The 14,315-nt window shown below is 39.9% G+C and overlaps 2 protein-coding genes across 4 annotated transcripts; one reads left to right on the forward strand and one right to left on the reverse strand.

The window, feature by feature from the left end:
• Positions 1–213: 213 nt before the first annotated feature.
• LOC108965284 (WASH complex subunit FAM21 homolog) lies at positions 214–5,971 on the reverse strand. Its single transcript, XM_018927579.1, has 6 exons — positions 5,775–5,971; positions 5,506–5,706; positions 5,304–5,443; positions 3,766–5,236; positions 628–3,706; positions 214–565 (listed from the first exon to the last, which is right to left on the reverse strand). The coding sequence occupies exons 1-6, from the start codon at positions 5,874–5,876 to the stop codon at positions 426–428; spliced, it is 5,133 nt and encodes a 1,710-aa protein (XP_018783124.1). The 5' UTR covers positions 5,877–5,971; the 3' UTR covers positions 214–425.
• A 303-nt stretch (positions 5,972–6,274) lies between these two features.
• Positions 6,275–8,371, forward strand: LOC108965285 (PIN2/TERF1-interacting telomerase inhibitor 1). Of its 3 annotated transcripts, none has more exons than XM_018927582.1 (3): positions 6,275–6,477; positions 6,539–7,932; positions 8,021–8,136. In XM_018927582.1, exons 1-3 carry the CDS (start codon positions 6,405–6,407, stop codon positions 8,045–8,047), a joined length of 1,494 nt encoding a protein of 497 aa, XP_018783127.1. In that variant the 5' UTR covers positions 6,275–6,404; the 3' UTR covers positions 8,048–8,136. The 3 variants fall into 3 exon arrangements, with proteins under 3 accessions (XP_018783127.1, XP_018783128.1, XP_018783126.1); XM_018927583.1 differs by having other exon boundaries at positions 8,024–8,136; XM_018927581.1 differs by having other exon boundaries at positions 6,539–8,371.
• The last annotated feature ends 5,944 nt before the right edge of the window (positions 8,372–14,315 follow it).

The following is a 14,315-nucleotide window of genomic DNA, read 5'->3' on the forward strand; positions in this document are numbered from 1 at the left end:
AATTGAGAAAATCAACAAAAACCTTAAGAAAGAATCGCTAATTCACGCAATTAACTCTCCGTCGAAAATGCGTTTTTAATATTACTTTACCATTAATAATTTAATACTCCACATTGTTGATTTTTATAATAATTTTATTTTGTAGATATGCATATTATGTAATAAAGGAAATATTTTTATGTATGCCTACAAAGGTATAGAAATGTGTGTATATATAATATAAAATAAATTGAAATCATAAAAAAATTAATTAAAAATTCAATATAAGTTTTTTACTTTTGTTCGCTAAATACTTATGCACAACACACAATGCGGTGCAAGGAAAATAAATGTGTTTAACGGTTAATGCACTTTCGTTGATATTTCTTCGCTACTACAGCGGTAATTTGCTATTGGAAGGCCGCCGAAGCAAGCAAGGCGACCTGTTATGGATTTAACAGATCTGCTAAAGGATTATCCGCTAAARTCTTTTGCTTGTCGAGGGGCTGTTGCTTTGTTGTAACTGGCTTTTGTTTGTTGCTGGCGGAGGCCAACGTTGCTGTAACGCCTTTCGCCTTATCCGTGGCTGCAAAATATGAGAAACAGTTATTTWTTAAAATAATTTTTTTAATAAAAATAAAAATTTACTATGTTTTGTCTTGCTTTTGGCGCCAAACAGATCGTCTTCATCACTTTCGATATCACTAAACAGGCCAGCGCTGGCCGAAGTTGACGGCTTCGCCGAACTGCTCGCGCTGGTTGTTAACAAGCTCGCTGTTGCTTTCGTTTTGGGCTTAAGTTGCGACAGAAAATCGTCGTCCTCATCGTCGCTCCCGAAAATGGAGTCTAATTTATACTCGGTTTTGGGCTTCGGCTCAACAGTTGCATCGCTTGCCGATGAAGCTGCGGCTGCTGTTGTTGTAAGCGGACTTGGCGCCTTCGCGGTTGTTCCCGCGGCTGTGCTTTGTAGCGATTTGCTGCTTTTGAAGAGATCTTCATCGGAGTCTTCACTTGGCGCGTTGCCGAAAAGCGATTTTGTTGTTGTTGTTGTAGTTGGTGGTACGCTTTGTGTAATTGYTGTTATAATTGCTGCTTTGCTGTTGTTCACTGGCCTCAGCGCTGCGCTTGAGGGCGCGATCCGCACGCGCTTAAACAGATCGTCGTCATCGTCGCCATCGCTCYCGACGAAATCCACTTTATTTTTTGTTGTSGCTTGCGTTGGRTTCGTTTGTGGAGACGGGCCGGGCTCACTCAAGTCATTGGCTGTCTTTATATGCAACGYCTGCTGGACATTATYGCCACTTTGAGTTCTGGTTGTCTGCGCTGACTTAAAAAGTGTGTCGTAGTCATCCGCGTCAGCGTCTTCGTGCAGGAATAAGTTTGTTGGCTTAGGAATTTCAATGCTTGCTGGTGCTTTGATAACGCTGCTTGACGTTGATGGTACAGTTCTGCTTTCACTTTCATTTTGATTTGTTGGCTTTCGTGTTATCCGGCTGCTGCTGGACGCAGTTTCCGAACCGGCATAGTCCASTAAGTGGTCCGACTGCTCCGCGATGAGCGATTGACGATAGTTTTCTTGACGCGCCCTGCGCGTGGACGGTCGCCTGCCGGCTGGCGCACGCACGCGAGTTTTGCAAACGCTYGGCAGCAGGCTCTCATTAGCCGATTCTGTGGATACCGTGGATTTTAAGCTTGCGCTCGAGGTCGCTTTGCTCAACTTAGCAGCTGGAGGCGGTAAGGAAATTTCACTTGTCGGAGGTGTATGTGTGGAGACCGTGGGTGTGGTTGGAGACTTTTTGAAACTCGGTCTGCCGCCACCGCCGGGCAGCAGTGCTTGTACATTGATCTTGATGTTTGGCATTTGCAGTTTGCCAGCGGCAGCGGGCGGTTTATCCGGCGCTGCAGTGTCTTCCAACTTTGGCACTGCACGATCAGTGACATCTTTCGTGGTTTCAGCTCCACTGTACGCCTTTTCTTGTTCAACTTCACTTATTTCTGTATCCGCTTTTSCGGCTGTTGTTTCCACCACATTTTTCGGTGTCTCTACTGTTCGAATAGCAAATGGCTCTTCATCCGATGGCGGTTCATCATCAAACAATGCATKCGCCGCTATTTTATTCTCCTTAATTTGCTGCACGGCCTCCAAAGTCTCGGAGAAGTCGTCATAGAAAACACTATGCAAACGCTGATTGACGCCGTCGCCGTTATYGGCGGTCGGTTTGGAGTTTTTGGCAGAATGAAAATTATTGCCATCTTCATSATCGTCGTCGTCGTCGTCGTCGTCGGGTGGGATTTCGCTAAATAGACGTAGGCCACCATAATCGCTGGCGCCTGCCTGTGTGTTTGTTGTCGCTGCAGTTGTTGTAGTACGTGCGGAGTTCGGTACTTGTGGCAAGGCTGGTTCATAGAAATCACTTTCCAAGTCGAGCGTTAGTTTCGAGACAGATAACGGTTTCGTGTTATTGCTGAGTGTTGTGAAGAAGTCATCATCATCGGGTGGTTCATCGAGAAAGATGGAGGCATATTTTTGTTGTTGGCCAGCTGTGTTCTCTCTGTCTTCAGCAGTGAGCTCAACAACCTYTGCTATTGGTGGCGTTGTTTCCGTTGGGTGTTGTGACGTTACGGGTTCTACAGAATGCTCTACCGTGTGCTCCGATGTCGGATCCAGATTYTTTTCAGCGTTATTCTTATCGTGCTTCCAGGTTTCTGCGAATGTTTCAGCTTCTTTAAGCTCTTCTTTCTTTTGTGTGCTCTTTTGAGTGGTTCTCGTYGGGTCCACCGTGAAATTCTCGGTCTCAGCAAAGTTCGGCTTTAAATTATAGACAATCTCTTCAGCATCGGCGACAATTTCTTCCGGCTTGGCGTCAATTTGCTCCGCTGTGACGTCAGTAATAAGTGTCTTCYTCGCGCTTTCACTCATATTTTCTTCAGCCTCGCTAAGAAGTCCATTCATTGCTGGCGGCTTCAACTCTGCACTCTCTTCTTCCGAAATGGAAGCAAATAGGGTGGGTCCAATAGCGCTTGAGCCAGCCTTTGCTCTGTGTGAAATATCATTGCTCTCTTCTTTGACCTGCTCCAAACCGGCAAGCGTATCTTTCTTCGCAAAATTAAAGAGATCATTCGCATTTTCCAAATCTCCATCTTCAAATAASGATTTATGTGCGCTGACACTCTTCACTGCACCAATTGGCGTCGCATCCGTTAATTGTTGGTTGGAAGACTTGTCTTCTTTTTGTTCTCTTAAAACTTGCGTCGTCTCATCTTTGTTGGAAACAGTCTGCGGTTTATCCTTACTAACTGCAGTGCTCGGGTTTACTTTCTGGACCGGTTTCACAGCAAACAAATCATCGGCATCATCATCGAAATCATCACCAAAAAGTGTTGCGCTTTTTAGACTGTCGCCTGTGCGATTCTCCACGCGGAGAGAGGCCTTACTTGGAGTGATTGAGTGATTGCTAGGCTTACCAAATAAATCATCWTCGTCATCATCGTCTACCAAGTCATCGAAGAGTGATTTCTTCTTCGGCGCCGTTGCATTTGTGATTGGCTGCGTGGTTGCCACCTTTTCAAGCACATTTTTACTTGGCTCATTGGTGACAGTCTTGACTGGTTGTTGYATTGCTGACTTTTTACCAAACAGTTCATCTAAATCGTCATTTTCGTCATCGGCAAAGAGATTAGCGGKAAAGGGCTTATTAACGGGTTTCGCCGGTGGCGCTTGCACCAACTGCAAATATTCCAATTTACAATATCTACCCAACACATACTACGACTATAGCAATTTACCTGTGAATTGGAAATCGTATTCGAAGATGTTGCAGTTGTTGTTGTTGTGGTAGCGTTTGTTGAAGCTTTTTCTACAGTTCTTGCTTTTGCATTTTGGGGCGGCGCACTACCAATAATACTGTTAACTGTGGAGCTATCGCGCGTTTTGTTGTTATTGTTGTTGTTTTGTTTAAATATTTCCGTAGTGGGCGTAAAATCATCGGCAGTTGGTGTGTAATCGAATAGGTTGCTTGTTGTTCGAGTATTTGTGGGTGGGCGTGTTACTTCGTCATTATCGTCGTCGAAAAGCAGCGTTTTGCCCGTCGAACGCTGCGGCAGATTTAACTTCTTAGCGCCAAACACATTTAGGAAATCATCATCATCGTCGTCATCGTCAAACAGCGACTTAGCAGTGATACTAGGCTTCGCAACGGCAGGAGCTATTWCGTCTTTCGTCTTTTCAATACTCCGCTCAACCTTTTTATCGTTGGTCGTGAAGAGCGCATCATCTTGTGGACTACCTTCGGGACTGTCGAACAGATTAACTGGTTTTCGAGTTATGGTTTCCTTTGGTTTTTCAATTTCTATTGGCGCGGTTACTTGATTTGTTGCTGGTGTTTTAAGGCTTGGTGGTTCGGCAAATAAGTCTACGGTTCGGGCGGGTGGCAAATCGTCCGCWCTTCTAGAGGGCAAACTTCTACTGGCCGGAACGGGTAATTGTGTTGCTTGCTTTTGTTCTGGTTCAATYTTTGTTTGCGCCTTATCTACGACTTCCGTCATGAATGARTTGAAATCATCATCATCGAATAAATTCACAGGTTTACGCTTAATTTGACCGRCAGTTGATTTTTGTTGGATTGCTTCATTTTCCGCACGGCTGTTAGGTTGTGGCTGCGCTGCCGCATYCGCGAAAATATCTGTAGGCGGTGTGGTATCAAAAAATGGTGTTATCGTTGAGGATTTCGGCACTGCGGTGCGTTGGGCTTGCGTTACGGCAGCAATATGTTGTTGTGGCGAGGACGAAGTGGATGTACTGGTGATTGGCGTATCATGGCGTAAAGCAGCAAATAAATCGTGCTCGCGCCYTCTAAGTGGCTTATTCGTTGTGGTACTTCGAGACGTTGTGGAGCAGGTATCGCTGTCATCATTGCTCTGCAAATGTTGTGTACTTGGAATATGCTTGTTTCGCACAGCAGCAGCTGCAGGTAAAGCATGCTCTTTTTGAGCCACCATCAAAGCGGGRTGTTTATGTTCAATTGGTATGGAAGTGCTCGAAGCCCATTCGGAGAGATTTCCTGTATTGCTCTCATATGATTCATTATCGGCAACTGAGGAACTTGAGGATTCGGAGAATGCATCGGATGCTTCGTCGCCCGAGTACTCGTTAGARCCATCGCAAAGTCCTACATGCCAGTGTTCCTTCCATAATTTACTGCCATAAATATGCGGCAGCAAAGCATCATTATAGGGATTCTTCGGTTGATATATGTAGCTATGTCATTGATRTAATACATTGACATTATACTTTAATATAATAGAATAATTTTATAAGAGCATACTTATTAGTGTTTGTGTTGTCATCTTCATCGGAGTCTTCAAAATCGAGCGCATACTTTTCATGACAGCTGTGTAACATTTGTAGATTTTTCTGCAGAAAGGTTTCGAGCACCTCTTTGGGCGACTTTGTTTTTGCACTAGACTGTAACGATTTGAATTTTAGTTTACAYATAATTAATTACGAAATTGTTAAAATAGGTTTACTGTTGCCGCAGCTACCGCTTCCACTTCCTTTGTAGTGGKTTGTGTCTCGTCGTCATCATGGCAGCGGCTCTCCACAAATTGCGTATACTGTAGCGCAGTTAAACTATTAGCCGCATTATCCAACGCTATTGCAGTGCGTTTAACATTTTTGTTTAATTGCTGCAGTGCATCATTGGTTGTTGTGGCTCTTTGTTCTATATGCTGTCAAGGCGATTTTATATATGATAACATAAGTGCATTCTTACTAAGGCGATAAGTGTATGGTTTACCTGTGAAAGTTCTTGCATCCAAKCGAGCAAGGAGCAATCGCCTTCGAAACTCCATTGTGTTGCCTGTGATATAATTTTGTCAGCTTTTGCGTTTTCCTCCATTATATTTTTGTTTTCACTTTATCAACTCACTAACATTAGTTTAAGATTATTGGCYAATTAATTAAATTAACTTAACAAAAACAAGTACAGAGCATCAGCTGTTATCAGCTACTATAGTATGTTCACTGTGTACTATTGATGTCTCAAGTATAAGGGGCTGTCCACATAAATCTGTATTATCCAAGTTAGCACGTATTCATATTTTCATCACATCTTGGTTTTAAAATTTTATTTAAAACTATCCTTAAAACTACTTGGAATTTACTAATGAGAATAATTATTTAACGCGTTTACATTTAATGAATTTTAACTCGGCTTGACAGTATTAAAGTATTGACAGTTACTGTCGAGCATATAAAATACTGGCACTGAACATACACTTCACACGTGTGGTTGACAGCAACAGTCTCTGATTAGTTTTGTTTGCGAATATTTTCARTCTTTTTTAAATAATTGTAAATATATAGTTAAATATAAAATAAATATACAATATATTGCATTAAATTGTTTCATACTTATTGAGCAAATATGGCTATGTTAGCTGAACCCCGACAGCGAAAGCGTTATAATTTAACACCGCGAGGCAAAGCGTTGTACGAAGGTAATTATTTCGTAAAAACATATTTTTTCAAATTTCGAAACTAATATTCAATATTATTCAGATGATACGCGTTTCGGTACAAAAATGTTGGAGAAAATGGGCTGGTCCAAGGGAAAGGGTCTCGGTGCTAATGAGGATGGTAGCCAGGATTTTGTACGTGTGCGTATGCGAAATACCAACGAAGGTTTGGGGTTTGAAGATCGTGATGACCATTGGACGCAGCATGAACAAGATTTTAATGGACTACTGGAGACATTAAATTGCGTTGATGGGGACAATGTGAAAGCTATTGAAGAAAAGCAAAGTGCTTCTGACGAGGACACTCCAAGAGTGGGATTTGGATTTTCAGCTGAACCGAAAAAACCGAAAGTAGAAAAGTTGAAGGATAAAATAAGTGGCATATCGCTGGAACAGAAGTCAAAGCTAAGTAAAGCACGCGTGCATTACAAGAAGTTCACGAAAGGAAAAGATATAGCACAATATAGTGAAAAAGATCTTGCAAATATATTTGGCAAAAAAGTTGTGGAAACTGAACAAGCTGACGTTGTTTATGCGCAGCTAACAGCTGTAATGCCTAAAGAAGTGAACTCAAATTTTGGTGGCGTACAAACAATTAGCACAGGACTATCAGTGAGTGATTATTTTAAACAAAAAATGGAAGCATTGAAAAACAATAATAATAATGCTGAAATAATGGAAGTACAAGATAACAGCCCCACAGAAAGCAAAAAGAAATATAAAAATAGGAAGCGTGAAATAGAATCAGTTGAGGCTGAAGATCAAACCACAGAACTGATTTCACTTAAAGAAGTTGAAGACAATACAGTGTTAGAAGTTCAGGAGAAAAAAGAAAAATATAAGAAGAATAAGAGAAGTKCTGTAGGGATCCCTACGGAAACAATTGACAAACTGGAGATTTTCAAAAATGAAAAGAAGAATGCTGACAGTGCTATTGACATTGTAGATTTAACGGACGAAGCAGAAAACGAGGATGTGCAAGTTCCCAAAAACAAAAAGAAGAAGAAGTGCAAAGAAAATGAAATAGRGCAACACACAAATCAAAACGATGCTATAGATGAAAATAAGGAAGTAGATATTTTGTCAACGGAGATGCCTAAGAAGAAAAAGAAGTCAAAGAAAAGTAAAAATGATCAATCAAAAGAAGACGACGATGTGATAATTGTAGGCTATGAAGCTCCAACAGTATCTGAGGTACCTGAGCACACCTCGAAGTCGGAAAACGCGACTGAACTAAAAACAGACGGTCATATCAAAGTAAAGAAAAATAAAAAGTCAAAAAAGCGTGAAAACTCGGAGGAAAATACTGAGGAGACTAGTACATCAGACACCCCAGCCAGTAAAAAGTCTAAGAAGCAGAAAAAATCGGTTGAAGTGTTGCAAGCAAGTGAAACCGCTGAGCAAACAACCGAAAAGTCGAAGAAATCCAAAAAAGATGTAAGTGAAGATAACCAAGCGTTGACACTTGATGAATTGATAGCCAAATGTAATTCTTACAATATCTACAATATTTCCTCATTTGTAGCAGAAAAATTCCGCAATGTTGATTTAGAGCAGTTCAAAGGATCAACACTAACACATATACCAGGCTATACACACACAGCAGATCTACAACTGAATGTGGTGAATGAACCCCATGATGAAGAGCGTATCACGAGATTATGGAACTGCAGCGAAGACAAATACGTTCAAATCAACCCCAAAGCTATTTTTGGCAAATACAGACAAAATGTTTTAAACGCCTATAAAACCATGCAGCATACAAAGAATAGAGAAAAGAAACCGTTGCCTCTATTCAATATCAAGTCGCTTAAGAGAAAAAGTGTTTTCCAGCCAATATGAAATAATCACAATAAAAAACTATTTACTATATTTATAGGTAAATTTATTTTTATTTTTTTTTTTTAAAGCCGCGAAGGAATGTACATTTCTCCATTCAAGCCACAAGTCAAAACCTAACAATTTACAAACATATTGAACTCATTTGTTTTTTGCATACTAAAGGATACAGTCGTGGAAAAATACATAAGAACAATGCTGAATTCTTGTCATTTCAAAAAAACCGACACATGTTTCGGTTCATTGTCTTGTTGAAATCACCAACTCACTAGCAAATTATCTTCCACGTACGCTATCATTACATGTTGGAATACCTCAATGTCATATTATCTTTAATATGATGAATTTGCCATCGTTCCATGATAAGCAGAACCTTTTCAATGGATGTTTGAAGCTGATTTTCTTGGATCCAAAAATTTGATGCTTAGAAAATTTTCGAGAAAATTTATAGAGCAGCGTTTTTAGGGGTTACTGGGGCGCTCAAGTCATGTCCGAAAGATATGCTGAAAATACTTCGGCACCAACTGCCCATAGAAATTTCATAAGGAAAATGGCAGTACTTTCTGCTATAAGAATGAWGAAGATTGCTGATTGGATTAGGAAGAGTTGTGCGCATAGCGAAATTCTGAACCAGCAAGAAACTAATCTAAATAAATAAGACCTTATCCTCCCAAGGATGGACTTCAATAGACACTTCCATATATACCGACGTGCTCAAAATGGACTCCGGYTTAGGACCCAGGGTACATTCTGAGGAGCTTGATATCACTCTATCTTAAAGTCTAACAAACTCAACTAGCATCTTCCAAGCGAAAGTACTGCGTATGGAGAAGTCCTGAGAAGTTCTATTGAACAACTGCGGGAGTATACAGAAGCCAACTATATGAGCTTTAAGCTCACTGGCAGGTCAATCCGTCTAAACTATAATTTGGGATCAAGGATATAAGAACATTTTCGGCAACAAAAAAACAGATAGAGAGTTTATACAGACTTGCATCAATCGTGGGCTTTGGTCATTTGGAGAACATACATTAATGAGAATGCCATACAAAAGCACGTACCGTAGCTGGAAACTCGAAGSAAGCCAAGAAACRGTTCTTCASTTTCTCTGTGAGTGTCCAGCTTTAACACACATCAGTCATCGAATTTTTGGAATTCATTAGATACCAAACCTTGAATGTGAATCTACATAAAGCATAAAGGAGAAACGTAATATCAATATAAGGTCTTACGCTAGTGTATCAATATTGCGCTTCCAGTGCAACGGTGCATTTTTTAGCATAAAAGGTTATACAAGATATTTATTCTGTTTTTGATTGGTCAGTTTGGATGACAGCTATAAGCTACAGTGATCCGATCTGAACAATTTCATCAGTGTTGCCTTGGAGAGTAATCAACGCCAAATTTCCTGAAGATGACTTGACAAATAAGAGAGCTTCCACAGATTGACGTGAGTTTGATTTCTGAAAAGAACATCGAATGAAAGAAAGAACATCGAAAGCTTTCTTGCACTGATCATCACTAATCCTTGGAGATTCATCTACTGTCTGATCGAAACTTTTTTTTATGTAACAAACTCAGAAAACTTAAAAAAAATTTCGTGAAAAGACCAACAATTAATTGTCAAACAAAATAAAAAACCTTCCATTAGGCAATTTTTAATAATTTTACAGGAAATTTCTACGACATTATATTTTAAGAAAAAATTTATAGAATATACAAAAATATGAAAAATATGTAGTTACAAATATATGGTTGTCCTAAGTATTWTCCAATGACTGTTCATTTACATTATTATTATGCATATGTATATAAATTGTGACAAAAAGGTCCTGGAAATTGTAAAAGTWACGTAAAATATTTAATTATTCATCAATATTTATTTTTTCGCCTTCAAAGATTTTTCCAGTCCTCCAAACATTTTACATAACCATTTTTTGGGATGGGCTTCAACTCCTTCAACGAATTTTGTTTTATCTCTTCGATCGACTGAAAACTGRTTCCAYGGAGCTGCAATTTCAATTTGGGGAACAAGARAATATCACACGGAGCCAAATCTGGTGAATACGGTGGCATTCATTGCATTTTTTTGGCTTTAAATTCGGTCATAATAATAAAATCCATGAYATGTTATTCCACAATTCTCACGCAAACGCCTAAATACGACCAATTGTACTCCTTATTGACCGTCTGTCTCTACGGAAATAATTCATGATGCATCAAACCACAATATCAAAATAACAGTGAGCACCACCTTGATTTTTCATCGGTTTTGGCGTGTTTTTTGTTTTTTTGGTTTCGGCTCGTTTCTTCCTCCATTCCAATGATTGTTTACTTGTTTGTRTGTCGAACTTATTAACCCATCTCTCATGGGCAGTTACATTTATCTCCATGAATGTGGGATCGGAATTCGGACGATCAAACACGTCCAAAGAAACCTAATTAAGGTACTTTTTTTGAGAAAAAATTCAGCTTCTCGAGACAAGTCGAACACGAACGCGTTTCATACCCAAAATATTCACCAAAGCCATCCGAACGGACTCGCGAGAGATGTCGAGCTTTAATGTCATCTATTATTATTAGAATTATAAATATTAGAAAAGTGAAGGACATGGTGGATCAAAATCGCCAGGCGAAATGTTAGAGATCGCCTGGTGATTTTGATCCACCATGTCCTTCACTTTTCTAATATTTTCATCAGTTGAAGTGGTCAAAGGCCGTCCAGAACGAGGCATGTTTTYAACGATCTCTCGACCGTCTTTAAAGGTTTTGTACCACTCTTAGACTTGTTTTTTTTTGTTTTTTTGATAAAACTGAATCACCGTAATGCTTTTCTGACGATTGCACACGAAATTTGGTTAGAAATAAAAAAGTTTAGACAAATTCTTTGTTCGGTATTTTTATCCATTGTAAAAATTRCAAAGCCCTTCTGCGGTGTACCGACTTAAGCAACTGTTGTCATATTTGGTATAGCAATTAACGACAGTCCAACGAACTTATCAAAAACATTTTTTTGAAATACCATTTACTTGGGGAATTTATACAATTTCCGTGTGATTTTTTGTCACAATTTATATATGTATATGTGTGTATATGTGTGTATATGTACTTATGTACGAACTAACTGCTGCTACAAACAAACACACACACGCATATTGAAATGTAGATATCTATGTATGCATGTATCCAGCCAGGATAACGCGCTGTGCCGCTTGGCAAGTGCAATTATTATTATTTCATCCTTTTGTCACACAACAACAACAACAACTATCATTTTCATTGCATTCATAACGAGCGATTGACAAATATGTAATTAGTTGGCAATTTAATTATGTAAACAATCGCCGGCGTTACAAAAACAAGTCACTTTTTCTTTCGATATTTTACTGTTTTTGTTGTTGTTATTATTTGTRCTACTTGTCCGCTAATTGCGCATACACATGTTACCAATTTATAATTCATTGACGAGTTTGGCTTGCTTACCCTTTTAACCGCAAAGATCCCGCCCATTTTTGCCTTCGATTGGCCGATTGGCCGCAGAGCAGCAGTTCGCCCTCAGCAGGTTCAAGTACTTCGTATACGCGCGCCTAGTTCACCAGTTAGTCAACGATCCTGCACGTTATGCGGAGCGAAAATAATTACACAATTTATTGCACACTCGTTTGTGTTCGTCGCAACAATTTTATTWTACCCGAGGGCGGTGTGTGTCGCATAGGGTATTTTGGTTTTGTACAAAGTAGACGAAATTCAATAGCTGTTGTTGTTATAACGGAAAGAAGCATTTAGGTTAGGTGAGGTTGCATGGATGATCTCTCAGCATGATGAAGCGTCACACAGTCCTTTGGCTAGGCAACGAAAACTCTAGTAGTRTCCAACTATCGACATTCGGCAAAAACGAACGCGTTACAAATGTGMTTTTCATTTTTGTTTCCGCTATTTCACCTGGATGTCTAGAAGAATGAGATAAGAGGTGGTTTTGCTGGATCTGGCAAAAGCGGGACATTCGAGGCGGAAGTGTTGAGATTCTTACAGACAGCTGATGTAGCTGGCATTTGGTAAGATATTTCGTCTCACTGTATGAATCCCGATCGAACAGTATCTAGTTAGAACTCCTATAACCATTGCCCCCTGATGAGAACGAAGAGTTCCAAAGATTGTGATATACACTGGACTAAGAGGGTCTTGCGACTGCACGGCTGCTTGTAGAATGAGATAAGACTAACAAACCAGGTTGAGCCACGGTAAGCCAGCGGAGCTCCTAGCCGTTCCCATTCCACAATTATTGAGACAGAGACAGAGCAGTTTTATTGCTACCTTTATGGTAGCCACCTTCACTTGGATGACGCTGAAGTGGTCAGGAAGCCCAAAACTGGAGATGAATGAAAAGACAGTGTATTCCTCCACCAATCTTCTCCGCAAGTTTTAATCCATTCCAAAAAGGCTCAACGCATCATGGCTTCTTCAAAGCTACATATGTAAGCAGAGAAGCGACAGCCAGGACTAGGTTTGGTGACCTGGTAATCCAAGTATTTTGGTATGAGTCAAKCTCGCAGTCATCAACAAGTATGTACCCAAATTCTCTGTGTCTGAAGGCAGCTTTTGCGTCTATATCTACTAGTCATATGAGCATATACAACAAGACATTCAGTGTCGTAGTTGGTGTGGTTCGTATTATACCACAAATACTGATGAGAGCAGTAGTGACTCGCCAGAATCTCCGGGAGCTGGGTTGGGACTGAAACCGGTGAACCSTTCCTGCATATGGTGTATAATTATGCTGATGAAATATTCGCTTCAAGGGGAGCTTGTGAAAATCGTCCCATTTTTTTGGCTATTAGGGACGAGGATTTCTTGGGTAGTGTCACTATCAGAATACCTTCAAAACGCCAACAACAAAATTGTATATTATATCTATAAGCATATAATTTAAATAGAGTTATTTAAAAGAGAAAAGGCCTACTTTTCTAAAAGGTCTCAGAAATTGCATGTTATTTGGGTCGAATCGATCATGTTGAATGCTTATAATCATCTTCCTATTATGGTATCCGGATTCAAAGTTTTTCAAAGTACTCTAAATAGCTAACAGCACTTTTTGGTAGATCATATCTGTACCTCTGAAAGATCTGAGCGCGAAATCTGTGACTTTACCGAATACTCACGAGTATTTTCACTCTCTCCCAATGTCCAGTTCCGTCAGACTGTTCGCCTTCCTTACATTTTCCTGGGTTTTTCAATATTATAATTTTAAATTACTTTCAGTGGGCGGTCTAATTGTTGACCAAACATTGAACAGCTCGCGGTTGGGTAGGATGTGGTYGTCGCATGACCAATTTACATACCGCAATTCGTAAATATATATCTATGCACGACGATTTTATATACGTATCTATGTAAATTTCTGTTTATATTGAACTGCATACACAATCTATTGCCTTATGATAGTTGAGTGAGTAGAAAATATTAGTTCATGGCCATATGGCGAGGCTCACAACGTAATTAATAGGGACGTTTCGAGCATAGCAGGTTCAGAAATAGYCGATGAAGTKAAGTGCCTACCATTGTGATTAGTATATTTTTGGTACGCTTCTACTTGTATGAGAAGATGTCTGTGATCGATCACCGAATCCATCAGCGCAAGCTTGATATATTTTCGGCTCATCTGGATTTAACAGACGAAGAGACGCAATGAGAGCGTTCAGTTAGCTTGAAGCTCTAATCGTGGAATTGTGGTAATATAAGTGGGATTTAGCATTAGTATCAAAGGAAAGAGTAAATCAATATTAAGTATTTGGTTCCGGAGTATCCGGTATTTTATTCATAGTTGTCTGGACAAACGGGAATGTAGTCAAGGGTTTGCTTTACAAGGGGTGACCTTTTAGAGGTACTGTTATCAACAGACCACGTCCAGCACGCAGTGAAGTAWATATACCAGCCGTAGCAGAGAGTGTACACGAAGATCCTCCAGACCGTATCGACTCGGT

This window comes from Bactrocera latifrons, unplaced genomic scaffold (genome assembly GCF_001853355.1).
Source record: "Bactrocera latifrons isolate USDA-ARS-PBARC rearing strain unplaced genomic scaffold, ASM185335v1 scaffold_138, whole genome shotgun sequence".
NCBI classification, from domain to species: Eukaryota; Metazoa; Arthropoda; class Insecta; order Diptera; family Tephritidae; genus Bactrocera; species Bactrocera latifrons.